General features: G+C 54.1%; 1 protein-coding gene across 1 annotated transcript in view; it reads left to right on the forward strand.

Annotated features, from left to right (window-relative positions):
* Window positions 1-26,565, forward strand: part of SH3BP4 (SH3 domain binding protein 4) — a 77,618-nt gene extending 51,053 nt beyond the window's left edge. Inside the window, exons 3-6 of the mRNA XM_079783225.1 lie at window positions 11,113-11,356; window positions 16,335-18,694; window positions 23,449-23,637; window positions 24,671-26,565. Coding sequence (XP_079639351.1) covers window positions 11,239-11,356; window positions 16,335-18,694; window positions 23,449-23,637; window positions 24,671-24,895 — 2,892 coding nt within the window. The 5' untranslated portion in view covers window positions 11,113-11,238 and the 3' untranslated portion in view covers window positions 24,896-26,565. The remainder of the gene's footprint in view (window positions 1-11,112; window positions 11,357-16,334; window positions 18,695-23,448; window positions 23,638-24,670) is intronic.
* The last annotated feature ends 429 nt before the right edge of the window (window positions 26,566-26,994 follow it).

Genomic DNA, 26,994 nt, shown 5'->3' on the forward strand with positions numbered 1-26,994 from the left:
GGCTCGGGTTTAAAGGGCGAATAACAACATGGGTAATGGTCCTCACCAGGACGGCGGTCCTCCGCAGGAGCCATCTGCCCCCCGGGGGACACTTGGCAATGGCTGGAGACAGCTTGGGTTGTCTGGGAACAGGGATGCCCCTGCCTTCTAGTGGGCAGAGGCCAGGGGTACTGCCAAACGCCCTTCAGTGCACAGGGCGGCCCCCACCAAAAGCGATCCCCTCCGGGATGTTTGTGGGGCCGAGGCTGGGAACCCCTGACCTGGGAGCTGGTGCTGGTGCTTCACTGAGCCCAGGGCGCGTGGTAGCGGGTTCTTCCACACACTTGGAAGAGGTAGATAGTATTGTCCCCATTTTATAGATGAGGACATAGAGGCACCACGCAGGTGAATAACTTGCCCATCTGAGAAGCTTCCAACTTGGAGCAAAGTGACACTGCTGACGGAAGAGGAGGGCATCTAAGCCAGAAAGTGGTGACTTTGGTTCTGAATGACTGTGGACTCCTCCAAGCAGGAGTGCAGGGCATGCGTGGTTGGTGGGAGCCTCAGTTCGTTTGAGTCTCTGGCACACGGCTGTTTGGGGACACCCGTGCTGTGCCCATGCGCCCTCATTCTGCAAGTAAGACGGTGAAGAGGCGTGATCATGACATGTGCACGGTGTGCTCGCCTGGTCTGGCTGCTGATACTTCCTCCTGGTTCAGGTGGCATAAACAGAGGCTCAGAGAGGTTAAGTAACGTGTCCGAGAGCACGCAGCTGGCCTTTACACTCAGATCTGACTCCAAAACCCCGTGTCTCCTTTTTGGTGCCGTGTCATCTGCCCAGGTCAGTCCCCACCGCAGCCTGAGGAGGAGGGAGAAGATGGTGATATGTTAATAATTTACTGAGCATCAGGTGAGGACGCCCAGGGCCATGCCCGAAGACCAGGCAGGGAGTCAGGGAGCAGAGCTGGAGGCTGGATGCTGAGCGTGCAGGCCTGCAGTGTCTTCTTCTTTGTCAGTGCGGGGATGAAATGACCCGCTTAGCTCCCAGGCTGCTGAAGGGGTCGGGCCGCTGGGGAGTGGACAGCATGTGTCTACTCACAGTAGCATCCTATGTTCCCCAAACAGCTTTTTCTTCCCTGGTCTTTTCCCAGAAGTATTGTCCCGGAGTCCCCGAGGGTGAGATTCAGTTTGTGCCAGAAGAGACTTTAAAGGCCTAAAAGCCAAGGAACGGGCTGCCTGGCCCCCTCTGTCTGCCCTCCAGGCCTGAGCTCTCCCAAGTGCCCGTTCCGAGGCAGTGGGCCCCATCGCATCCTCGCTGCCGTCAGCGGGAACCTGGTGTCTGGGGCTCTGCTCCGTCTCCGAGTCTGTGCAGAGCCCCGGGTTTACCTGGTTGCCACGAAGCAATGCCTTTGCAAGGCTCTGAGGTGACCTGTGCAGAGTGCTTTGGATGCAGAGTTGCCCGATGCCTGCCAGCATCCCACTCATCCTTCAGGAATGTGGCGAGCAGAGATCGGCAGTGGCCTGCGTGTTGGGGATCTTAGGAAAGAATGTTCCAGAAGTATGGAGGCAAGATCCCACTTTACTATAGAGGTCTGTCCCTCTGTTCCATTTGCTGCTTGGAGTTCTGGTTGTATTAGATGTGACAGAAAGGAGAGAGCTGGGAACAGGTGTAACAGCGGGCAGGAGGCCACACCTGCGGAGAGGAGGCCGGTGAGGTTCTGAGAAGACAAGCTGCGTCCAGACCCCTCCATTCCTGTGTCTGACGGGAGGGTGAGACGGGGGCTGTCACAACAAAGTACCACAAACTGGGTTGCTTAAAGCAACAGGCGTTCATCCTCACCGTTCCGGGGGCTGGAAGTCCAAGATCAAGGCGGGATGTACTGTGCGGGGGAATCGACGGGCCTTCGGGAACTGCCTGATGGGAGGGCAGCGAACGGAAGCTCCCAAAGCCTGACTTGCTCTCTGTCCCTTTACAGAATGCGTTCGCCCACCCTGCTCTCCCGCACTCTTACATAAACAGACCCACTGTTTTTCTGGAAGAAAAAAGAATAGTATAAGGGTGTCCCTTCTTACCAATGCCACATCACCAAAACCCTAGTGGGGTTATTTTTTTTTTTAAAGGAAGGAAGAGGTGGGAAGACATTTTATTAAATTATCCTGAAGTTCCTCTGGAAGGAAAAAAGTAAATGATAGGAGACTTTGAAACAGAATGGGCCGTAGAAACTAGTCTTTCCGCAGAGCCAAACAGGGACAGACCACTATGGTTAAATAAGGCTGGTGTTCTAAAAAGAGCCAACAAACGGCACCAAGAGGCCCCATCCAAACCCTGGTGTCCAGACACACTTCGAGTGCGTGCAGATGACATCACGTCGCTCAGCGGGGACAGATTGTCAGGAATGATGGAGCCATTGCTCTGCTCTTTGCTAATTAACTTTGTGACGTTCCTCACTGAACAGCAACGTAAATTCTTGGTACATTAACCTCAGTGCACAAGCCACTTTTTTAAATAAAGGAAAACAGATGTGACTGTTCATCAGATTTTGCATTAGCGGAGTCCCCTCTGCACTGGAAGGCGGAGTCACCAGGGAAAGGTTGATACGGTTGCACAATTAAGACTTTATCAGGATTGGCGGGGAGAATTGGCAGCTGATACGGTTGAATTGCAGAGTGTCACTGAGCAAAGGATCCAAAAGCATAGTCACAAAGCAGGAAATAAGAAGTGGTAGATATTTGAAAAAATTGCTGGTTAACGGTCAGAGGAATGTGAATTTAGACTTGGATACCCTGTTTCCCACAAGTGGGTTAGCGAAGCTTTGCGTGGACTGTAAAGGAAGGGTGGGGAGTGGACCCACTGCTGTTGAGAGTAGAGATTGCTACAACGTTCTGGGAAGGTGTTTGTCCACACTTCTCGCTCTGCTCGGTCGTCCTGGGAATAGTCCGGATTGCTGGGGAAGACGGGCGTAAAGATGGTCACCGCCCTGTCATGCAGAGCAGCCAACATCTGGAAGCTGCTGGGAGAAGCAGGGTTGGGGTGCTCTCCCCTTGCCGAACTGAAAATAAGGCCCAGGTGGCCCGGTCACATTTCTGTCCCTCCTCAAATCTCCTTTCGCCCAGTAACAATTCTGCATTAGACCGTACGTGGAAGCTGCCTCCCCACTCGGGCTTGTGTGACTCCCGTGTTTTAATCTGGGTCTCACAAACGAACCTTGGGGAAAATCCCTTTCAATAAAAACCAAACAAGCCTCCGTTTCTTCATCTGTAAAATGGGTGGACCCGCTATTTTACAGAAACTGAGATCTGTGTTTCTCAGAGTGGCATCTAAGCTGAACTGTTAAAAAAAAGTTTGAGTTACTGTATGTGTACTAGAAACGATGTCAGTCTTTCTAGCCAACGGAGTAGCTTTCTCCTTAAAGTGATGGAAAGCTGCCTTCAAAATAGCTGCCTTCAAAATAGCTGCCTTGAATAAACTTAAGTTGGCTAAAAAAGAAATGATCAACAATATTTGATTTATTTATTTTTTTGAAGGACCACAGGGTATCAGTGACTAAAGTTTGGAAACCACAAATCCTTCGAGGGCTGGTGCTTTGCAGCCTTGGTGAATGCGGCAGGCGGGCCAGCACTCCGGAGCTGCCCCTGCCCAGCCCGGTTCAGTGAATGGGCTTCCCTCCTCCTGGCTGTCAGAACTTCTTCAGATAGTCATGCTTTTTCTTTCCAGTCACTGGCTGGGGACCAGAACTATTTCTGGCCTGGGCTGATCACAAGATCCCACTTCACAGCCTGTCTGCTGCCAGCTCTGTCTCACGGTGGGCCGGCCTTCCCATGTGACTCGGGGAGGCAGACCACAAGCCACCATCGTGATGGATGCCGCCCTCCCCCCCATCCGGGTCTCATGCTGGCCGAGCAGGCAACTGGCCACCCATGGGGTTGAACTCCTTGGCGTTTTCAGCAGCCGGGTGCCGGACAGACGAGGAGCTCCCACCACAGCGCACGTGGTGTGCCGGGCCAGCCGAGATGCCTGGGCGTCCAGTCTCCTGTGAGCCCAGCAGACGTGGTGGGGGCCCCACCCCTGCCCCTCCTCTCCGTGGTGGTGTCATATATGTTGTTGTTCCAGCCAGATGACAAGCAGTGGAGGGAAGGGACGGGTCCTGCGTGGCCTTGTGTCTTTGGTGGTCCCCGCGGCTCTGGTTCTGATTGTTTGAACAACACATTTGTCTGTTCAGCAGCTGGGGAGTTATAAAGCTAGAGAAGCCAAGTGTCCAGACTTCAAGGAAACGAGTTTTGTTTAGTTAGGGAGCTACGCGAGCACGTGTAGAATCACAGCCCTGATGCTCGGGACCGAAGCAGTCAATGCCCAGAGAAGATGCCAGGTGCTGCCGGGAGAGCTTGGAAAGGAGTGGACTCAGAGGCACATTTGACGGGGTCCCTCTCAGGCGGGGTCCCTCTCAGATGGTAGGTTTTAATGTAGCAGAAATTGGGAGGCCTGTTGAGTCTTGAAGAAGGCGGGATGGTGAGGAAGACGGCAGAAGTTGGGAGAAGGCTGGGTTCTTTGGTTTGACAAGAGCACGGGGCATGTGAAAGAAAGCATGATGCAGACGTGGAGAGGCGGTTAGTCGTCTACAGAATGGGGGAGCCTCCGAAGCGCCTGAGATTGTGGCTTTACCCAAGGAGGTGATGGTAAGGGTCCCGCCGGCCAGGAGGAACAATCCCACAGCTGGGCGTCCAGGGAGGAGGCCGGGTGGTAGGACACCCAGGCCCCAGAGACCCTCCCGCCTCTCCCTGCCCCACCCACAACCCTCTGATTCTCCAGACCCAGATTTCTTACTTTCAGAGGCCGGTGAAAACATCCCGAGTCATGGTGCCACTCCCAGCCGTCATACGTTCTACAGTAAAAACAGCGGGAAGGGCCACCACGTGGGCACACCAAGCTCTGGGGTCCCTCCCGCTGTCCCGTAGCGCCTGTGGGAGGTGTCGAGTCACCAGCTTTGGGTCAGCAGATGACTAGACGTGTGTGGCTCACAGCACCTTCATTCCCTCTGAGCTTTATAGTCTCTAAGACGTGGTCCTTCATCCATGACTGCTCCACGTGTCTTGTGTCCCCGTGAGGACAGGGCCTTGTTCTAGAGGTGGATGCTCAGCGCCTGCCTGGGAGACGCCCACCTTTCTCAGACTCAGGGACCGGGGTGCATGGTCCTGCACACACACCTCATGACTGACCCAGACGGCTTGTTGGGGGGCCCCAGACAGCTGCTGTGCCCCCCCCCCCAAAAAAAACAACAACAACACTGAACTCAGTGTTAAATCAAAGTGAAATACACTCTGGCGACCCTGGTCAATGAGGCCAGTGCACCCTCGTTACCTTCGATGGGGTGTGCCCTCCTCGGGGACGCAGGGCGGGGGCACAGACAGGGTCTTGAGGTGAGACTTCGGCACCTGGGAGAAGTCCCCGAGGTGGCCGGGAAGGGTTGAGTTTCTCCGTGCAGCGCTGGTTCCCTCTCGTAACCGGAGCCTGTGCCTTCCCTGCCAGGGGAGGGAGGGAGAGCTTTCCACTTGGGTTATTGCCCAGACCAGTTGGGTCAAGGGTCAAGAGGCGGGGGGAACAGGGGTGCTGTGGAGGCTGCGGGACCAGCCTTCCTCCGTGGCTGTCTGCATGGGGGTGGGGGAAGGGGTGTTGAGACATTTAGAGACCACCAACCCTCCTTCCCTCTGGTCTCAGTGTGACTCCGTGAAGGCCAGCTGTCCCCCACAGCCTCTGAGTTGCCAGAAAGGAGCTTGGTGCCTGGGGGTTCAGGCAGTTGCTCGAGGGATGACAGGTTAGCCGGGGAGGGTTGTCATTGGGTGATTTGGGTCCTCAGGGACACACTTTTGGGGAGTGAGTGAGAGGAAGCAGGCGTGATGGAGTTTCTGTCGACAGAGCCTGGTGACTTAAATCACCAAGAGTAGGCCGAAACTCAAGCCTGCTCTTTTAACCCTGAGGAAATGTGATTAATCAACATGACACTCCTACTCCAGAAATTGAAGTCAGACAAGGAGAATGAGTCATCTTCAACTGGGCGGGAACCCAGAGCCGTCTTCACGCCACTCGCCACTCGCCACTCCTCACGCCTGGCTCCTGCAGGCTGCCCGCCGTCTGCACCCACGTGGGTCGTGGGTCGGGGCCACTGGAGAGGCTAGCTGGCCCCTGTGCACACCCTGTGGTGTAGTCTGCACCCCAGAGACGCCCGTGACCTATTGTTGTTCCTGGTAGGTTGGTTCTTGCGTTGTTCCTGGGACAGATGTTGGCAGATCGGCCCCCCGGGATGGTCTGTGCTCCTGGGATCTGAGGAGGGGCTGCGTGCGGTTCCTGAATTGCAGCAGAATCTGTAAATAAGTCTGTCTGTGCACAACGATGGCGTCTGTTCGGAGGCCAGCCTTGCGGTTCTGGGAGGAGCAGATGCAGGCTCTTTTCTCTCTGAATGAATCGGCCTTTCTACAAGAAAAGGAAAAGGCGTTAGGAATGAGTCAGATAGAAGTAAGCCGTAATGCCCCTTCCTATCATTCTAGACCTGTTTCCTCCCCAGGGGCGCAGAGGCGGCTTCTGCAAGTCCAGGTGCAGGTGGGGATGGGGTGGGGGGTGGGGGGTGCTACAGCCTGCCCTTCTCAGATGTCCCGAGCTCCAGGGCTGGCCAGCCACCCTGGCCAAGGGTGCATACAGCTGCTCACCGTCCCGGAGAGGTGACCCACCCCGGGTCCTGCGGATGAAGTCCAGTTTCTCATGGAGGGAGGCCACACTTGTAGGCCAGGCCACCCAGGCAAACCCATCAGTGGGTTTTTTGTTTTTGTTTTTTATTTTATTTAACACATGGTCCACTGACCTGGGCACAGCTTCCTTCTGGCAGGAAGAGAGACATGCCCCTGCTGTGGCCTGTAGAATCGCCCAGGTAGTGTCCGGAACACGTAGATGGTCAGTATTGTCCACTGGACGCCGAGTGCTGGGAGACCAGGTCTACACTAGGAAAAATTCCTCCACACAAATGGAAGATTCAAGTCAATCTGGCCAAGATTTGGGCTCCTAGAAATAGCTGGGTTTTTTAGACCTGGTTAACTGGATGGCGAAGATTCCGTTATAATTATTAAGCCGTCTTTCTTATGGTGGGTTGCTAAACTCCATTTGATCGCTTTAAACCTAAGTCCACTCACCAATCTGAGTTTCCCTCCCCACAAAGTCACTCCCTAACACTGTGCACATTCCCGTTCACTCACTGCAGAGACTCCCGTCACGTGGCCACACTCGGCCGCCGTGGCTGAGGCGTCACTAGAAGATTGAGCTGTGCGTCTCCGTAGCTGCAGCTCCAGATCCACTTGCTCTTTGGGAGTCAGACTCAGCAGGAACATTCTGGAAACTCATGTAAACACCTGGGAGCTTGGCAGTGTGCACGGCCTTGGGGGCTGCTGAGATGGGTTCTGACAGCAGAGTGACCCCCACCGCCCGCCCCTGCATCGTCCAGGCACTTCGACTTTTACGTTTTGTCTAACTTGGCTTTTTCTTGGGGAAAGGTGACAAAAGGAGGTTTGGGGCAAACTCCAGAGTTGGGTTTGGACCTGGGAGGTTCGAGGTACCCATCAGTCTTGAAGGGGAGCCTTCAGTGGTCTGAGTTCCAGGTTCAGGTGTCACGTGTCAATTGAGCAGGAACCCCCCCCCCCCATGTCCACATGTGCTGTGAGGGGGCTCAGGCTGCCCGGACACCTGAGCTTATGGCTCCTTAGAGTTTTCCCAAGTCAAGTGGAGACACACACTCCTGACACATGTCTGGGATGGCAGGTGACAAATGTTTCCTATTTAAGTTTTTAAAGATTTTATTGCAGATATTTAAAACATGTGCAGAAATAGGGAAATGGTAAAAATAAGATGATATAGGAAAACAGTAAGTAAATAGGAAGAATAGTATAATGTATAGTAAATTCAGTGATACATTTAGATACTTAAAAATACATATAAACATGTTTGTAGTCATAGTGTGATGTTTAGTAAAATGCAGTATGTTGAACCTTCATGAACGCCTTATAAAGCGGATCCTGTCGTTTCTCCCGACGTTACTTTTCTAATAAAGCGAGGACTAATTCGAAGGGTGCGGTATGAGCTCATGAGACTTGAATTTGAGGCTCGGGGACATTGACTGCAGAGCTGCGGCCTGCAGGTGATTCACTGTGGTTTGCAGGGCTGTGCCAGGAACGGGCAGGGGGGCGGGGGTAGCGGAAAGAGGCGGAGAGCGGTTTTCCTGGAGGCACCATGAGGGGCGTGAGTCCGGAGCAGGAGCTGGAGTGTGGGTGCCGGAGCAGTGGGAGGTGAGTGTGGGCCTTGATTCGCTGTGGGTGGAGGTCACACACCTGAACCGCTGAACGTTGCTGGTTTAAAGGCAGCAAGCAACCCCCTGAGGGTTTGAGTCGGGGAATGACCTGACTGGGAAGGAGAGCTTTGCAGGAAGTAGGGGCCCCACTGGAGACTGAAAGGCGCCGGGATCCCATGGCTGCAGCTGAGGAAGGCCGGGTGGACCCTGTGGGCTTGGGGAGACCCTGGGAGAACAGCAGCGCTTCCTGGAGCCTTACCTGGGCAGGTGACCCCAGGCTCCCTCCACGCCTGGCTCTGGAGTAGGTGGAGGTGCAGGACTCCCCTCTGAACCCTCATCTCACTGCATCTGGTCCCGGAGGTGCCAGGCAGAGGGAGCCTTCCAGGCTTGGTCCAGCGGGGCCAGCCTCCCTTTCTGTGCCTGTCTCCGGCCCTCGCTGGGTTGGCTCCAGCATCGGCCTACAGACTGAAGGGTCACGGGTTCGATTCTCAGTTGCAGGCTCCATCCACAGCCCTGTGTGGGAGGCAACCAATCAAGTGTCTCACATCGCTGTTTCTTTTTGTCTCTCCCCCTCCCTTCCACTCTCTCTAAAATCAATGGGAAAATATCCTCTAATGAGGATTAACAACAACAAAAGTCTCCAAATGGTGATGGTGCCCCGGGCTCACCACAAAGGTGCGGATGGGTGTCAGGATTCTGTTTAAGGACCGTCCCCCACTGCCACTGGAGGAAAAGTCGCCGTTCTGGACTTCCCACGGGGCATTGAGCTCCACGGGACAAAGACGCCCCGTCCCGTGGAAGACAGTGTGAATGGCTGCATTGACCTCGGCGTGCAGGCTGCGCTTCTGGTCACCAGGGAGTCGGACTTCGTGCCTGGGCTGCGCTCTGGCTGATAAGGGGCGAGGGCTGCGCAGTCAGTGGCTTATCTGTGCCTTGAATGGCAGCCTCTGTGAGGGTATCTTTGTTTTAAAAAGGACTGCAGACCTCTTTATGCAACTGCTAACACTTTCTGTCTCTCCCTGGCTCTGGCTCATAACTCTGTCCTCCCATCAATAACCAACCAAAACGATGCTCCGTTTCCAAAAATGCCAGGGGTCTGCGACTCGTTCTGCCCACCCCTTCGCCCTGATTCCACCCAGGCTGCCTCCTGGGCAGTGGGTGATAAGGAAGCTAAGAATGTGGTCACTCTGAAGTGCTTCTCTCATTTCGTCTTGCCGACCTGCAGGTTCTTCCCGGTGCTCCCTAGAAAGCTGCCTCGGTGTCTGTAGGTGCCCCAGTGAGCTACGGCCAGCACTCTCCTAGCCCCGGTAACTCAGCCCCCACCCCCCTGACTTCACCCACCTCGTCTGCTGAGGACATGGCCCTCTGCGTGGGCTTTGAGGGTGGGGGGGCTGGTCCCGATGTCTCCTCTCCTTGCCATCCACCTGCAGTCCACCCCCTAAGCTGTGTCAGTAACTTTTGAAGGTAACGGCATCGGTGCTTCCATGTCTCTCATCTGTAGCCAAAGGTCTCTTTCTCAGTCAGGAACCTTCTGTGGCTCCTGGGGTCTCCGGGGAAAAGACTAAACCCCACACCAGGACTGGGGCTGCTGATGCCCCAGCTGCAGGGACCACAGCCACGGAGCTCCTTGTTCCAGGCGCTCCACGGGGATCATGAATTCTCGGGACAGTGCCCTCCTTACCCCATGCTACACATAGGAAAACTGAGGCTTAGTGGAGCTAAATATTGAACTCAAGGTCATGCCCAGCGTGGATGCAAACCAGGGGCTGCTCGCTGCACCCACCGCATGCAGAACCTTGGGGAAGGGGGCCAGGGGATGGGCTAAGTCGTCACCACGGCCCAGGGGCTGCAGGGCGCGCGGTGTTGGGCCCCTCTTGCTCCATCTGATTAAAGGTGACACCTGGGTCAGAAGCTGCATTTAAGGGCATCTTTGGATAGAGAAACAAGGGATCTCAGACTGGGTTGCATGAGCCCAGTTACACTGGGATGCAATTCGCCTGCCCCCAGGATGCAGGCCAGCTTGTGGGTAGCTGTGGTCCGCTGTGGTGTGTCTGCCTGTTTCTGTTGGAGAGCAGATGAAAGTTACTTTTTTGAAATAGGCTCCTAGCTGCTCCTTTTCCTGAGTCCTGGAGAAGGTCAGCTCATGGCCAGACATCTCATGTGTCTCCAGAACCCCTAAAAGCCGTGTGCGCCTTCCCTGAAAAAAGCCGAAGCCTCAGAGGTGATGCCTGTGCTCTTTCCCACAGAAACGTCCTGTGCTCCCTCAGGAACGACACCGCGGCTCAGTCAATGGAGGGTTTCTCCTGCGTAGATTACATGAACATACCTTATATATACAAGTGGCCATTTGCATATTTTATTTATGATTGTTTGTTTATTTAGTGTCCCGAGAGGCTCTAAGGAGAGTGTGGGCAGAGGCACTGTGCTAAGCCCTGCCCCAGGGGCCGGAGTCCCTGCTGAGGCTGTTCAGACAGGGGACCCAGCCACTGTGGGCAGCCGGAGATCTAACCCTCCTCTCCCAAACCCTGGAGCCAGCAGTGTGGACTGCACAGATCCGTTTTGTCCTCTGACTAGTGAACGGGCAAGCCAGGTGCTAGAACCAATCTCACAAACCCCCCTGTGCCCTGGAAGAGAGGGACCCACAGCGGCCAGAGCACGGCTGGGCCGGTGCACGGGACCCGGGCGGAGGAAATGACCGAGTCTCTATGGGCATGGGCTCTGAAAGAAGGAGGCTTCCCACCTCCCATGAAGTTACCTTTTCACCCATGCTTCACTTGCTCAGGGGAATGTTTTCTCCCTCTGCTTGCAGGGAGAAGCGTTGCACAGCGGGCACGGCGGGCGGCATGGTTGTCTGAGGCAGAAGCTTCCGCAGTCGCTGGAGTAGCTGGAGGAAGGAACATGGAACCGTAGCGGCTCACCCAGAAGGAGCGTCAGGATGGCAGCTCAGCGGATCCGAGCCGCCAACGCCAGCGGCCTCCCCCGGTGCAAGTCCGAGGGGACCTTGATCGACCTGAGCGAAGGGTTCTCGGAAACGAGCTTTAATGATGTCAAAGGTGAGCTCCCGGGGACAGACCTGGGTCTGAGGGCTCTCAGCTGCCCACTGCATTCAGACCAGTACACTTTAGCTCTCTGATCTCCATCGTGTTCTAAATTCACGACAAAGAACTTGTTTTGTTTCTCTGGTGTGTTGGGAGGTTGTTTTGAATTTTCCCTTTGGTAATGAAACTTCATACAGAATATGTTTTCTCTTTTCGTGTGTTTTGATGACATTACGGTAGGAAACTTGAGGGTACAGAAAACGGGGGGAAAGGATGAATTATTGCAAACACTAGAGAAGAAAAAGGGTGGTCTGGGATGGGGTCAGCAAGCTTTTCCACAGAGGGTCGTGTAGGAAATACTTTAAGCCTTGCAGGACGGATGACATCTGTCACAACCACTCACTCCTGTCATTGTAGCTTGAAAGTCTTCATAGAAGAGAGCAAACAAATGCACGTGGCTGTGTTTCAATAAAGCTTTATTTACAAAAACAACCAGCAGATGTAGCCCAGAGGCCATAGTTTGCTGACCCCTGGTTTACAGGTTGCTCTAGGGTTTAAGTACCCTGCACTTGGGTTGATGAGGAAACCTATCTTTTGGACCCAAGGTTGATACTGGTGGGTCATCTTCTTCCGTGAAGCCCATCCTGACGTCATAGGGCCATGGTCAGCATCTCTCCTGGTGCTGAGTACCCCCTCCCACCATCACCATCACCATCACCATCATGAATGAACTATCCCACTGCCGTGACCCCCTTTGGTTGAAATCACCCACCATTCCGGGAGCTGTATCTGTGCCTTTATATCTTTAGCCCACGGCACAAAGCCAGCACTAAATAAACAATCCTTAACTGAACTGCTGTCTCCCGGATAAAATCATGGCCCTCTCCCCATGTACTAGGTACTGGGAGTCATGCGGATGTGTGTCTCTTTCTGCTCTCTGCTCTCTGCTCTCTGCTCTCTTCCACTTCAGCCTCCACTTCTACGTCCTCTCTGGGCTTTAGGCTGGCGGCTCTGAGCATGGCTTCAAATATTCTTTAGAAGAAGACTGGCAAAGGGAATCCTGAGGGTTTATTCATAAGAGCAGCGGAGTTATTGGGCGTTGCTATAAATAACTGAACCGTTCGTTTTTCATAGATTGGTAATGGGCATTATTTTCTTACTTTAGCTAATCACGGAGAGAGCTGGAAAGTGTGATCATAAACAGTGGGGTTTGGGTCAGGTTCTTAACAAGGGGCAGAGAGCTGAATTTTAATAAACAATGATAATCTGGGAGGAGCTGTTATTCCTAAAAGAATAACTCTGTGAAGGGAGGTAGACAAGACAGTCTGGGATGTGAAGAGGGGCTGGTAAGCTCGTGTGTGTGTGTGTGTGTGTGTGTGTGTGTGTGTGTGTGTGTGTGTGTTTGCGTGCGCGCGTGTGGGGGAAGGGGTCAGAGACCCTCTGGACTCTACTCTCCAGGGGCAGGGGCAGCATCCACGTGGTGAGCAGGCTTCAAGGTGGGAATTTATTCCAGACAAATTGTCTGCTGTGAAAGCTGCTGCTCCTGATGCGTGTTTTGCCTGCAGAGGACCTGAGGCAGGAGGGTAGGAAATGTGTTGCCCAGTGCACCGACTTCCTGACGCCCAGGGAGCTTGTCTGTATTAAAATCAAGGTAGCTGGGAATCTGGGCAGCACTCCCCAGAATTCACTAGGTTGGAATTCCATAGGGATTTTCCTGCGTTCGATTGGATGGGGCCCCAGCCTGGTGTCCCAGGGCACTCTGTGGGGGTGGACTGATGGAGGGGCCTTAGGGAAGGGAGCTCACACCACTGCCCACTTCCATGAGGCCCCCCATGGGAAGGAGCTGGCCCTTGAGTGAAATGTTACCACTAACCTCCTAAGGAGAGTGCTTGGAAGGCTAAGCAAAACCATTTTTATTCTTCATTCTGGTAATTTGAACTGATCGTTTGCATTGATACATTTTCTTAGGCTATGTACAAAGCCAACCTAATAGCTTTGGCTTTTAATTTTAAAAATATCACTGTAAGGGAATTATTCTGGGGCAACATTATAGGGATTTAACTTTTTTTTTAACTTTTTTTTTTAAGTATATTTTTATTGATTTCAGAGAGGAAGGAAGAGGGAGAGAGAGAAACACCCATGATGAGAGAAAATCATGGATTGGCTGCCTCCTGCAAGTCCCCCACTGGGGATCGAGCCCACAACCCGGGCATGTGCCCTTGACCGGCATCGAACCTGGGACCTTTCAAGTTCGCAGGCCGACACTGTATCCACTGACCCAACCCGGCTAGGGCAGGGATTTAACTTTGGAGGGATTCTAACAAGATTTTAATAGCTTGAAGGCTCTCTTTAATTTTCACTTGGTTTTAATTTTCATCTGACACTTTCATTAGATGTGTCAAGGAAACGAAAGTGGTTTGTATTACTAGAGCCCGTGACCAGACAACAGAGTGGAGAGGTCATACATTATCTCTGACCCCTCTTCCTTCTCCCCACCTCCCCTTCGAAGCCATTTCCTTTTATGCTGCTGTTTTTTATTCAGTCGAGGGCACAGCCAGGGGGAATCCTCACTTTGGCCATCACCTTGGCCCAGCAGCATGGACATGCCCTCTCTGTTGTAAGCAGACAAGACCAGGTGAGCAGTAATTCAGTGAACATAGATTGAGCAACTGCTATGTGCTCAGGCTCTCTCCAGGGACACCATGAGCATGACAGACCGTAATGGTGCTGGTGCTAATGGTCGATGGAGCCCTCCCCCAAAGAACCCCCAACAAATGTGTAAGGTGTCTGATGTATTGATTGGTAATATGTGTTATAGAGAAAAATAAAACTAGGAAGGGGGTGCAGATGTCGATTGTAACAAAACATTTTTGCTAAGCCCTTTATCAGCACAATTTCATTTAATCCTCACCAGGGCCCATTGAAGAAAGATTCTTTTTCTCCATCATGAAGAATCTCAGGCTCTGGAGGTCAGACAGCTTCAGAGGTCTAGTGATACAAAGCCAGGTCTCCCAGCACCCAGACGGAGGGCAGTGGGTCATGCCTTTGAGGCCCAGGTGTGCTTTCTCCCAAGCACATCTCTGTTACCTGGTTCATGCTAATAAATCGAAATCTCCTGCTTTAGACTTAAGCAAGGAAATGCAATTTAATTTTCATTATTTCCTTTCAAAGGAAAGGGAAACTGGGTGGGAGGTGGGGTGTTTTGGAGGGCCGATTGGAAAGAATAGAATGCCTGTTGACTTCATCACATATTAGAGCAGTTCAACTAGAAAATTAGCCCGTCCTTTGCTTGTTTACGTAGACAGCCTAAAAAGGGTTTCCTTTCTTTCAATTGTTTGTTACAGGAAGTTAGAATATGAGCACACTGTAAAACAAGGCACAGTTCAGGGGGTGGGGCTTGTTTCCCTCAGAAAGCACTTCCTGCGGAATATACTTTGTCGTGTATAGGAGGCAGATAAAACACTTAGGTGTGTGATTATTCTTTTTCAAAACACACACCGCTTGCTTAGATGACTTCGTGTTGCTGTTCCAATTGCCGAATACCAAGAACCGCACATCAGCTGAGTCACCGTTTGGAGTGCCGTGGGTTTTCAGACTGCTTAAGCAGGCGTTCAGAAACCACGTGAGCTCCACCAGGCGTAAACCTTTGATTTTTATGGTATGTGGGAGAGACCATTTCCATGGTGTTATTTTGAATGACCAGTTTAAGGAGGTTGAAAGAAAGAACCGGCCTCAAAATCGTAGGGCATATAAACAGTTTGATGAAGAATGGAACCAGAAGCATGGATACATGGAACAGACTGGCGGGTGCCTGGGGCGGGGGGTGGGGTGACAGGATAAGAAAGGTGAAGGGATTGGCTAAAGAACATATATGCAGACCCCATGCACAGGGGCAATGGTTTGATGAAGGCCAAGGGAGGGGAAGGTGGGGGTGGGGAACGTAGGGGAAAACGGGGGTTATCTGCAATAGTGTCAACATAAAATTTTTTTAATTAAAAAAATAAAAAAAGAATGGGTTCAACTTGGAAATGGAAGAAACTGGCCCGAGCATCAAGGGAACGTCTTTCATGTTGAGGGCAGACGTGGAGGCTCTTCTTTCCCGCGCCTGGTCACATGCCCTGGGACCCCTAAACACGGAGCATCTCTGTTTTCTAAGTGAATCCCATTCAGTTTCTCCTTCTACGTTGGGGGAGGACAGTTTTTCCTCTGCCCTTCCAGGTTCTTTGGCTGGTCCGATAATTAAACAGACGTAAGACAGATTAACAGGAGAAAAACAAATGTAATGGCATACGTATGGGAGCCCCATAAGACTGAGACCCAGGGCAGTCAGGCAGCCATGCTGAGCTGGGAAGAAGGAGGTGGGGACTGGGGCTTCGGAGGGAGGGAAGATGGTTCACAGGAAGATGGGAGCGCAAATGCTTGATAAACAAGTATTTTCCTGCCCTGCAGAGACACTGGGAGGCCACTTCCCTTCATAGGTCCCCCAGCCCACCAGCCTGGCCCATCCTCGTAGTTCTCTGGTGATAACTCTTCCCGGAACGGGCCCTCCATCCAAGTTCTTGGCAGCACTTAAGGGAGAAGTGAGAAGCTCTGCCTGAGTCACTGGGGCCTTGATTGTCTTCAGATCAGAGTCGTCCACAGACCGCAGCTCTCTGGCCAGTTGGTTAGATTAAGAAATAATTTGGTCAAAATGAGATGTTTGAGGCACAGGGACGTGGTGCTGATTTGCATTTCTGCGGATGGTGGACCGACTTCCATCGTGGCCTCGCCCGTGTGTGTGGACCTGGACGTGACCGAGTGTGGTGAAACGGTCGTACCCTCATTGGTGGGTTGATCGCACACCAAAACCCACTCTAGTTTGTTTCTGTGAGTCACGCTGCTGGCTCGTGGCTGCCTGTGGTGTGTTAGTTTCTTGGGCCGCCCTCTCTAGCGTGGACAGTGTTCTGCAGCCCGCGGCCTCGCCCTCACCTTCTGTTCTGTGTGTTTCTTGCAGTGCCTTCTCCCAGTGCCTTGCTAGGAGACAATCCCACACCTTTCGGAAATGCAAAGGAAGTGATCGCAATCAAGGACTACTGCCCCAACAACTTCACCACCCTGAAGTTCTCCAAGGGCGACCACCTCTACGTCTTGGACACGTCCGGCGGGGAGTGGTGGTATGCCCACAACACCACGGAGATGGGCTACATCCCCTCCTCCTACGTGCAGCCCCTCAACTACCGGAACTCCACGCTGAGTGACAGCGGGATGATCGACAATCTTCCCGACAGCCCAGAGGAAGTAGCCAAGGAGTTAGATTTGCTCGGAGGATGGACAGATGACAAGAAAGGAACGGGCAAAACCTACAGTAACAACCCTTTCTGGAACGGGGTCCAAACGAACCCATTTCTGAATGGGAAGGTGCCAGGGATGCCCAGTGTGGACGAGCTGGCTCCCAGAAGTACTGTGGACTTGCTGCTCTTTGACACGGGCACGTCTTCCTTCACGGGGTCCAGCTCGGCCACCACGAACAGCACCGGCAACATCCTTGACGAGCTGCCGGCCACAAACCAGCTCCATGCCGAGGGGCCAGTCAAGAGGGACAACCCGTTCTTCCGGAGCAAACGTTCCTACAGTCTGTCGGAACTCTCCGTCCTCCAAGCCAAGTCCAATGCGCCCGACTCATCGGGGTATTTCACGGGCTTGAAGTCCCCGGCCCCCGAGCAGTTCCAGAGCCGGGAGGACTTCCGCGCAGCCTGGCTGAGCCACCGGAAGCTGGCTCGGTCTTGCCACGACCTGGACTTGCTGGGCCAAAGCCCTGGGTGGGGCCAGACCCAAGCAGTGGAGACCAACATCGTGTGCAAGCTGGACAGCTCCGGGGGCTCCGTGCAGCTTCCCGACACCGGCATCAGCCTCCATGTGCCGGAAGGCCACGTGGCCCCGGGGGAAACTCAGCAGATCTCCATGAAAGCCCTGCTGGACCCCCCCTTGGAACTCAACAGCGACCGCTGCTGCACCGTCAGCCCGGTGCTGGAGGTGAAGCTGAGCACCCTGGAGGTGAAAACGGTCATCATCTTGGAGATGAAAGTTTCAGCCGAGGTGAAAAATGACATTTTCAGCAAAAGCACCGTGGGCCTCCAGTGCCTGAGGAGCGACCTGAAGGAAGGACCCTATGTCCCCATCCCCCTCAACTACAGCTACGGGGACACGGTCCAGGTGCACCTGGACAACCTGGAGCCCTGTATGCACCTGGCCATCGTGGCCCACGGACCGAACATTCTCTACCCTTCCACCGTGTGGGACTTCATCAATAAAAAAGTCACAGTGGGTCTCTACGGCCCCAAACACATTCACCCGTCCTTCAAGACAGTGGTGACCATTTTTGGGCATGATTGTGCCCCAAAGACTCTCCTGGTCACCGAGGTCACCCGCCAGGCCCCCAGCCCCGCGCCCGTGGCCCTGCAGCTCTGGGGTAAGCACCAGTTCGTCTTGTCCAGGCCCCAGGACCTCCAGGTCTGCATGTTTTCCAACATGACCAACTACGAGGTCAGAGCCGGCGACCAGGCCAAAGTCGTGAGAGGGTTCCAGATGAAGCTGGGCAAGGTGAGCCGCCTCATCTTCCCCATCGCCTGCCAGAACCCCAGCGAGCTCTCCGACTTCACCCTGAGGGTCCAGGTGAAGGACGACCAGGAGGCCATCCTCACCCAGTTTTGTGTCCAGACTCCCCAGCCGCCCCCCAAAAGTGCCATCAAGCCGTCCGGGCAGAGACGGTTCCTCAAGAAGAACGAGGTCGGGAAGATCATTCTGTCCCCGTTCGCTGCCACCACCAAGTACCCGACCTTTCAGGACCGCCCCGTGTCCAGCCTCAAGTTCGGCAAGCTGCTCAAGACCGTGGTCCGGCAGAGCAAGAACCACTACCTGCTGGAGTACAAGAAGGGCGACGCCATCGCCCTGCTCAGCGAGGAGAAGATCCGGCTGAAGGGGCAGCTGTGGACCAAGGAGTGGTACATCGGCTACCACCAGGGCAAGGTGGGCCTGGTGCACGCCAGGAACGTGCTGGTGGTGGGCAAGGCCCGGCCCAGCCTCCTGGCGGGGCCCGAGCTCAGCACCTCGGTGCTGCTGGAGCAGATCCTGCGGCCCTGCAAGTTCCTCACCTACATCTACGCCTCCGTCAGGACGCTGCTCATGGAGAACATCAGCAGCTGGCGCTCCTTCGCCGACGCCCTGGGCTACGGGAACCTGCCGCTCACCTTCTTCTGCCGAGCGGAGCTGGACAGCGAGCCCGAGCGGGTGGCGTCCGTCCTGGAGAAGCTGAAGGAGGACTGTAACAACGCGGAGAACAAGGACCGGAAGTCCTTCCAGAAGGAGCTCATGATGGTAGGTCCCGGCGGGTTTGGATTTAGGGAGCGCGGGGCGGAAGCCAGCCTTCTCCTCACACACGTGGGTGCCACGTGGCTCAGTGAACCGTTGGACCGGCGTCTGGGCTCATCTGTGCTCGCTCAGGTGCAAGGACAGGGTTTTAGGAAATGCACCTGGAGAGAGGTGTTCACATGGGGCCGTGGGCCTCCCCAAAGAGCTCAGATCTCTTTTCCCGCTGAGTTGGGGGCTCCTCAGAGGTCTCGGGATGGGCCTCCGCATGCCCAGTGGAACGTGGACACCCGGGGCCTGTGCTCCAACCACCTCTCTATAAACCTCTGGGGACAAGGTCTGTGCTTCATCAGCTTCCCTATGAGAGCCACCTGACTCCCAGCGTTTTAAGAACCACCGCCCCCAAATCTGGCTTTATGTTCATGAGTCTTTCCCTCTGTGTCTGACTTGAAGGTTCCACCATGTCTCTGTGTTGTTTCCTCTTCCTCCTTTTCGTGTGAGTTTGAGTCGGGGGTGAGGACAGCCTTGGTTTTGCCAGCACAACCAGGAATTGGAATATGGAGAAGTCAGAAGGGGGAGGTTGGTGTCACACTACGGGATACACCGGCCCGCCGAGAAGCATGCACTGACCTTCCACGGCACCTGCAGGCCTGGGCTCAGCCCCAGCCCACACCCACAGGCAGCCCCCCTCTTCACTGTGGGATAAGTTCTGGGAGTGGCCTCGGAGAAGCTTGGTAATATCTTTCTCTTGGCATCTCTCGTCGAGTCTGTGCTGCCACTGCCTGGAGACTCCCTTGGTTACTAGGAGCCGTCTCAGCTCCCTCCCGGGCCCCCTGATGTGATGTCCTGTGGGAACACCTGTGTGATTGGCCACATGCCTTTCTTCCTTGCTCCCCCGACTCCACACAGCCTTTTTCGCCTCCTAACTTTGGTGAGGTGTGACTCAGCACTCCTGGCATTTCTGCTACTTCTACCCCCTCCTTCCCCACAACACCTGCCATTCCGGGTCTGCACCTCTGGGAACAGGTGAACCAGGTGCCTCTAAGGTTGCCCGCGTTGACATGAGTGTGCAACTGAGGTGGGTTCATTGCACACACGTCTCTCTGCTGCCCCCTGGAGCCGGGGGACAGAAGGGTTACAGTCCACCGTGCCGTGGCCACTGCGGCAGAGGGAGTGGGGCATGACGCAGGCCCCCCTGACAAGTGACGCGCGATAGCATAAAGTGCTGGTCACGTGGAGCGGAATGGGAACCTGGCACTGCCCCCAGGAGCGAGCGGGAACTGGAAGTGGCAGGTAGAGGGGCGACCTTGGCAGCCCGGAGGCCATTGGGCATTGGCAGCGTTAGTGGAGAGGATGCGGTTGTCGTGGCTGAGGGTGAGCGTGGCTGCAGGGAAGCTTCCCGGTGATGCCCGTGTCCCTCCCTCGGGGCACAGCTCCCTGGCCCGCCTGCAGAGTCGGTCTCCGTGCAGCTCGAGCTGACCCTCTCCTCCTTGAATCCACCTCACAGTGGGCAGGGCCCGAGCTTCCCTCCCGCCAGCCTCAGGCTGGAATTCTCCATGGATCAGGGAATGATGTGCTTTCATGGAGCATAAACGATGGATTGTGCCTTTGTGACGGCTGAGAAGCGCGCGCCTGGCATGGGCACAGGAGGAAAATGAAGCGACCTGGGCAGCTCCTTCCGGGCTGTGGAAGCCTGTCTGAGGAGGTGGCTCTTCTCTCGTTTCCTCATTGCTTTTCAGAAGACTTAAGTGAGGGCTCCTTTTTTTCACCTCGGGGAACCCAGAATAGATTTTTCGGTTGGCTTCCTGAGGTTAGTGGGTGTGCAGATGGGGCCCGTGTGTGTCTGGGACCTTCCCCTCCCCCCGCCCCACACCCACCGTGGCTCCCAGAGTCCCAGGAGGAGGAAGTGGCAGGAAGGTGCCCGAGGGAGGTTGGCTTGGGCTGGAGTGAAACCGGTTTCCCCTCCTCACCTCTGAGCAGCAGATCTGAATGGCTGGCCCGACCTCTAGAAACCACAGGCCGGCTTATCCCGGGGTGTTGGAGGAGTCGCTGCAAACCAGGTGTTTCATTTCCAGGGACTTAGACATCGCTGAGCAGTGGCGTTTCCTACAGCATCAACCAAGCAACTAACCCGCCCCCCTCACAGCCAGACCACCCCCGCCTCACCCCTCTCCTTGTGAGACAGTTTGTTTAGTGATGGTGCCTTGGTTTGGAAGTCGTGATTAAATGAATTAGGGGGAAGGAGGGTTTAGAACAGCAGGTTTGCCGGGAGATGGGAAGGAAAAAGGTCCATCTGTCCACCACCATCAGAATGGGGTTCAGGCCTCTGCCTGCGCCCCCAAGGCCCTTAAGACCTGGTCCCCCTTCTCACATCGCTGGGGATCACGCATGCTTCTTGCTTGCTAGCCACTCCGGTCTGTCGCTGCATCCTGCACATGCCTCGCTTGCTCCTGCTCAGATTTTGCACCTGTAGTTTCCTCGGCCTGGAATTCTCTTTCCCCCGATTCCACGTGGCTGGGCTTTCACCTCCTTCGGATACCAGCCCAAACCTCATCTTGTAAGAGCTTTCCCACAACTCCACATAAAGCCACCTTGTGCCTGTGGGTCACTGCACCTCGTCCTCCGTAATGTTGTCTCCATGGTGCTTTCCAGAATCTGAAATGGCCTTGTTTACTTGGGTTCCTGTGTCTTGATGCCCTAATTGAAGACAAAATCCACGGGAGAAAGGACCTGGCACATAGGAAACACTCAGACACGTGGTGAATGAATGAATAAATGATGAGTGAATTAATGCAGCCTCCTGTGGTCAGACCACCGTGCTTCTGTTCTTTTGTTCCAGTCCCTCTTGGGGGTGCATGTTTTCCACCTCAGCTGGACTGGGAGTTGTGTTGTGTGCATGGACCTCCCGGGATCCTTTGCCTGCCCTTTGTCACCCACACGGCTTGTGACCACAGAGAATGGCCCTCCTGACCCCAGTCCACCCAGCTCTCCAGCAGAAGCCACGCCTGTCTGTGATCATCCCATTTCGATGAGGCCCCCAGACCATATTGAAAGTCGGGGGAGGGGTGGTGCTGCCGGACCCAGCAGAGTGGACGAAGCCCCTGGAGCCCCTGAGGGTTGGAGGGCATTGAATGAACCCCTGGGGATCCCTGTGCTGGTGAAGTCAAATTCTGTTGTCAAAGGCAGGACAGGTAACCGGTGGCAGGTGCGTGGCTGCAGCTTCTAACACACAGCCAGGGAGAGCCACGGCAAACAGCAGGAGTGGGCGCATGTACTCACAGGCATTAAACATTACTCGGGCGCCTGCTGTGTGCTTAGAGGGGATGCTGGGGGCTGGGCTTTTTAAGAACGCGGGCCTGTTACTTGAGGAAGACGGGTGAACAGTTAGGAGAGCTGAGTGGGCTTGTAACGGGTCCTGAAGGAAAGGACCTCCTTGGCCTGGGTGGACCAGGGGAAGGCAAATGGGGGTGCCAAAGGGGGTGCAGGAGCCAGCTAAGGGGGAGGGGCTGTCAGGTCCTAGGTACACTGTGGGCCAGGGCCAGGGAGAAGAGGAGCATGGGATGGGGTCGAGCAGAGGCTTGAGGCCGGGTTGAAGAGATCATAGTATATGGGGCAACGGGAGAGTGGCCTGGAGCCCCCTGGACCAGACAACACTTGCTCTATATCCTGTGGGCACTGAGGGTGATCACTGTCACAGTGGAAGTGAGGGGAATCAAGGTGGACCCATTCCTGCCCTTTGTGAAGTCAGGTGTGTCCCTGCCCCTTGCCCCTCCTCAGTCTCAGCGTCACTCAGGTGGCAGACTGGAGTGCCCGCTCTGAGTGCCTCTCCTTCAGAATGCCAGGGTGCCTGGGGGTGAGGACCTAGTTTTCATACTCACCCCCGGGTGTACTCTTGCTAAGACAAGTAGGCAAGGTAAGAGGTATGGGTCAAACCAAAGGGCTGCCTGGCTGGGAACACCCTCACAGCTTGTGCATCTGATTTCACATCTGGCGGCCCCTTGCAAGCAGGGCCACTGCGGCCCTTCCCTCCCCCGTCACCTGCACCGCGGCCCTGGGAACAGGCTCTCTGTGTCTCCTGCCCTGTGCCCATCAGTACTGACCTTGAGAGCTTCAGGGTCTTCGTTTGCACAGTGGCCTTGGCTCCGCCCAGTTTTTGTTGCTTCCTCATTGATTTTTCGATTTGTAATGACAGAGAATGCTTCTTTTGCATTGAAATTCTGCAGTGCCAAAGAGCAGAAGCAGAAAGTAGGTCCTCCATCGGAGTGTGTGCTGTGGTTATGATCCGTTCCCTAGGGTTTTGCCACCCAGGCTGTCCCACAGGCTGCTCGCCGCGGAGGCCTGCGGCTCTCAGCCTGGGAAGGTGCCGTGGGTCCCTGGTCTGTGAGCAGGCATGCAGCTTCTGTCCAACCACTGCAGCACTCTGGGAGGTGCGCCCTTGGCCACGTGTCTGTGTGCTTGTCCATATTGGTTCTGTGACAATATTGCAATGGGCCAGAACCTGCAGGCCCATTGCAATCCAGAATGAGGTCAGTTACCTAATTACATCTGCAAAGACCCTACTTCTAAATCCAGTCACATGCTGAGGTTCTGGAGGGACGTCCACCCCACACACATCATCAACTTTCTTTGTCCTGTGAGTCGCCGCGATGCAGGGGTTCAGGGGGTGTGTTACAGGCATTAAAACGTTCAGGTAGAGCAGGTTGTGTCTGCATCCGACAGGCACCCAAGCCGCCCTCTGCCTCACACTGTGCTCCTCCCCCCAGGCCTTGCTGAAGATGGACTGCCAGGGCCTGGTGGTCCGGCTCATCCAGGATTTTGTGCTCCTGACCACGGCTGTCGAGGTGGCGCAGCGCTGGAGGGAGCTGGCTGAGAAGCTCGCCAAGGTGTCCAAGCAGCAGATGGACGCATATGAGTCTCCCCACCGGGACAGGAACGGGGTCGTGGACAGCGAGGTGAGTGGGCAGCCCTTCTCTCAACCTGTAAAACTCAGCCACAGCAATGTCTGTTTTGTAGTGTTTTTATGAGGATAAAAGGAGTTAGACATGAAAGCGTGTGCCCAGCACACTGAGTGGGCAGGTCTCCTCCTTCTTGGGGTCTTTAGTTGTGACTCCTGCTCTGACGCTGGCAAGGCCTCGCTGCCCTGAAGTGGGGCTGGGGCGTTGGGACATCGGCAGGCCTGCCCGTCCCTTGCTCATCCTGATCTTAAATGACCTTCAGTCGGAGGGAATGATGGGTGACTGGGCCCTTTGGGATTCGCTCTGCTCTGGGCCTCTACCCGCCCCTGCTGCACGAATACCTGGCATGTTGTATATCTGGCGTGGGCCAGCATGGGCTGGGTTCCTGCTCAGAAGTTCTGTTTTCTCACCTGTTCATGGAGGTCGCTTTAAGCAACCAGAGACCTAGGAATGGGGGAAGTTCCAAGCCTAAGGGTGTCCTTTATTATTATTTTTTTCTTTTAAAGTATATTTTTATTGATTTCAGAGAGGAAGGGAGAGGGAGAGATAGAAACATCAGTGATGAGAGAGAAACATTGATCAGCTGCCTTCTGCATGCCCCCTACTGGGGATTGAGCCCGCAATCCAGTTGTGCCCTTGACTGGAATCGAACCCGGGACCCTTCAGTCCGCCAGCTGACGCTCTACCCACTGAGCAAAACCGGCTAGGGTAAGGTTGTCCTTTATTATTAATAGGGCGAATTTCTAAATAAATGGCCGCGATAGAAAGTGCTACAGGGAGTGTAAGGAGAGAAATCCTTCCTGTTAGTTGAGACACCACTGGCTACGTCCTACTCGCACAACATGCACTTCCCTCTGCAACGTGCTGGCCGGGACCGAGACGGTCCCCTGTGGCTCCGATTTGCTCTGCTCTTACCAAGCAGTGTAAATAACGCGCAGAGGAGCTGTAGTTGGCGACCCGGCCGAATGTCTGACTGTCCCTCACTCTGTCCTTTCTCCATCCTTCCGTTTCGGACTACTCCCCCGTGCAGGCCATGTGGAAGCCCGCGTATGACTTTCTACTGACCTGGAGCCACCAGATCGGGGACAGCTACCGGGATGTCATCCAGGAGCTGCACACCGGCCTGGACAGGATGAAGAACCCCATCACCAAGCGCTGGAAGCACCTCACGGGCACCCTCATCCTCGTGAACACCCTGGACATCCTGCGAGCAGCTGCCTTCAGTCCTGCCGACCAGGACGACTTTGTGATTTGAACAGGCGCCCCCGGCCTGCTGCTGCCCTGGGGCCCGTGCCCCCATCTGCCCCGTCTGCCCCCCATCTATCCCAGATGCCTGTGCAGCCACATGTTGCTGGGGAGGGAGGAAGGGCCGGCTGCTCAGACAGATGAGGGTCGCTCGATGGCCCCGCGCCGAGGACCAAGCACACCCAGTGCTCCACCTGCCGCCTCCATCTCGGGGCAGGGGAGGCCTGAAGGGAATTTCTACTGCAGGTCATTGCCAATCAAATAGCTTTCTATTTGTTAAGTATACATTTAAATTTAAAATCACTTTTTTAAAGTATGGGGAGGAGGGGACATATGAGAAACGTGGCATCTTAATTTTTTTAATGGACCATATAGGTAAAAACAAAACTTATAGGGGCAGACGCTGTTAAGGTTTTTATGTTCTCTGAAGACTTTTTTAAATTATGTTACAGATGTATATATGTATTTAAAAGTACTCGGGGGCATTTCTTGCTCCCAGACACACTCACATTTCAACAGGAAGACGCTTGTTCGTGCGTTGGACCTTCTTTCACTCCCTACCTGTACAAACGTAAATCAAATAGGAGCCGTGGTTTTAGGTAAATGAGTGTCGCCCAAGCCCATTCTTTCTGAGAACGTCCTGGGTCCTTTCTCCCCTCCTTTCTTATCTTCTGTACCTTGGCCTCGTGGTGACCAGCCACTGGGCACGTGGACCGTGTTGTGGGCAAAGTTAAGTCTGACTGGTGCCCTTGAGACGAGGAAGCAGCTGGGAGTTGGCGTTCTCTGTGGCCCCTGCTCATTCAGAAGAGCAATTCCAGGTCTTATCGAGCTGGTCCCTGCAAAACTCCCCCTCTCTGTGGTCAGGAAGGAAACTTCGCCACAAGGACAGCCTGTGCAAGGTGCCGGCGGCCATATGCCCTGCTTCATTTCATCCCACACGTGATCCCTCTCCCTTCCTGGTATACCCATGTCTCCTTGGGCATGAATAGTGTGGGGAAACCGTGTTTATTTACAATATAGAGATTATCTAAGCAGGATGAACATTTTCTGAACATGACATACTTCCCACATAAAGTCTGGGGCCTGGTGGAATGTTGCATTGATCACCTTTATGGTTGCAGATCGACTTGCTGGGTTGAATTCTACGACTGCACTGTTGTGGCATCTCAGAGGGAGCAAGGGGCACGACTGGAGTCCCCAGGAATGTGCCGGGATGGGCACCGGGTGCGTAAGAAGTCATGTGGGGCCACTTGGGATCCCAGTCTCATTCTCTAAATCTGCTTTCTTGAAACACTATAATTACCTACTATAATCAATGTATGGTCCCTTATGGGGCTGAAACATTTCTTGTGTATCTATTGATTCAGATACTGAAGATCAACTGGCTAGAAAAAAACGATACCAAAAAATAAAAACACTACGTATTTTATGCTGCAAGAACCCAGACACACAATTCCCCAATCATCACACGAGTTAACCTTAAATTCAGCTTTTCAACTCTCTACCATCATTCTTTCCAGAGATCCTTTCTCCCCTTTTCCCCCAAAAAAGAAACAAAACCAGTTGCACCTTAAACCATGGGTATTTTTCCTCAGGGGCTTAAAATAGTTTCCTATGCAACATGTCTTGTAGCACAAATTAAATTCTACAGAAGTTGCAGTAAATTTTATTTGGATATTTTGACCTCTTAAGTGTGTGGGTGTTTTTTTCCATACCAACCAAACTTTAAATAAAACTTCGTGTACGTATCTGTACAGAGAACAATGGCTCCCTCCCCGAACACACACCCCTAAGTGACAGTGTGACCATTGGGTAACCGGGTATCTATTTTCTTGATATTAATGTAATTGCTCTTGGAACATAGGGGTCTCCGTCATCCCTGGCTAGTAGGAATCGGTGTTGCCCAGAGCACACAAAGGGTTCAGGTGCACGGCTTCCTTTATTTTGGCCCCACACCCCTGGAACTGGCAATCCCGACCCCACAATACAGTTTAGGACTGAGCGGGTCCACTTGTGGCATTTCTACCTGCACCACCCGCCTCACTGAGATAGTGGCTTTGTCATGTTTTCTGGGTGCTCCGAATCCTGAGAACACTTGGCTATATTTGG

Source organism: Cnephaeus nilssonii (genome assembly GCF_951640355.1).
Source record: "Cnephaeus nilssonii genome assembly, chromosome: 10".
In the NCBI taxonomy this organism is placed as follows: domain Eukaryota; kingdom Metazoa; phylum Chordata; class Mammalia; order Chiroptera; family Vespertilionidae; genus Cnephaeus; species Cnephaeus nilssonii.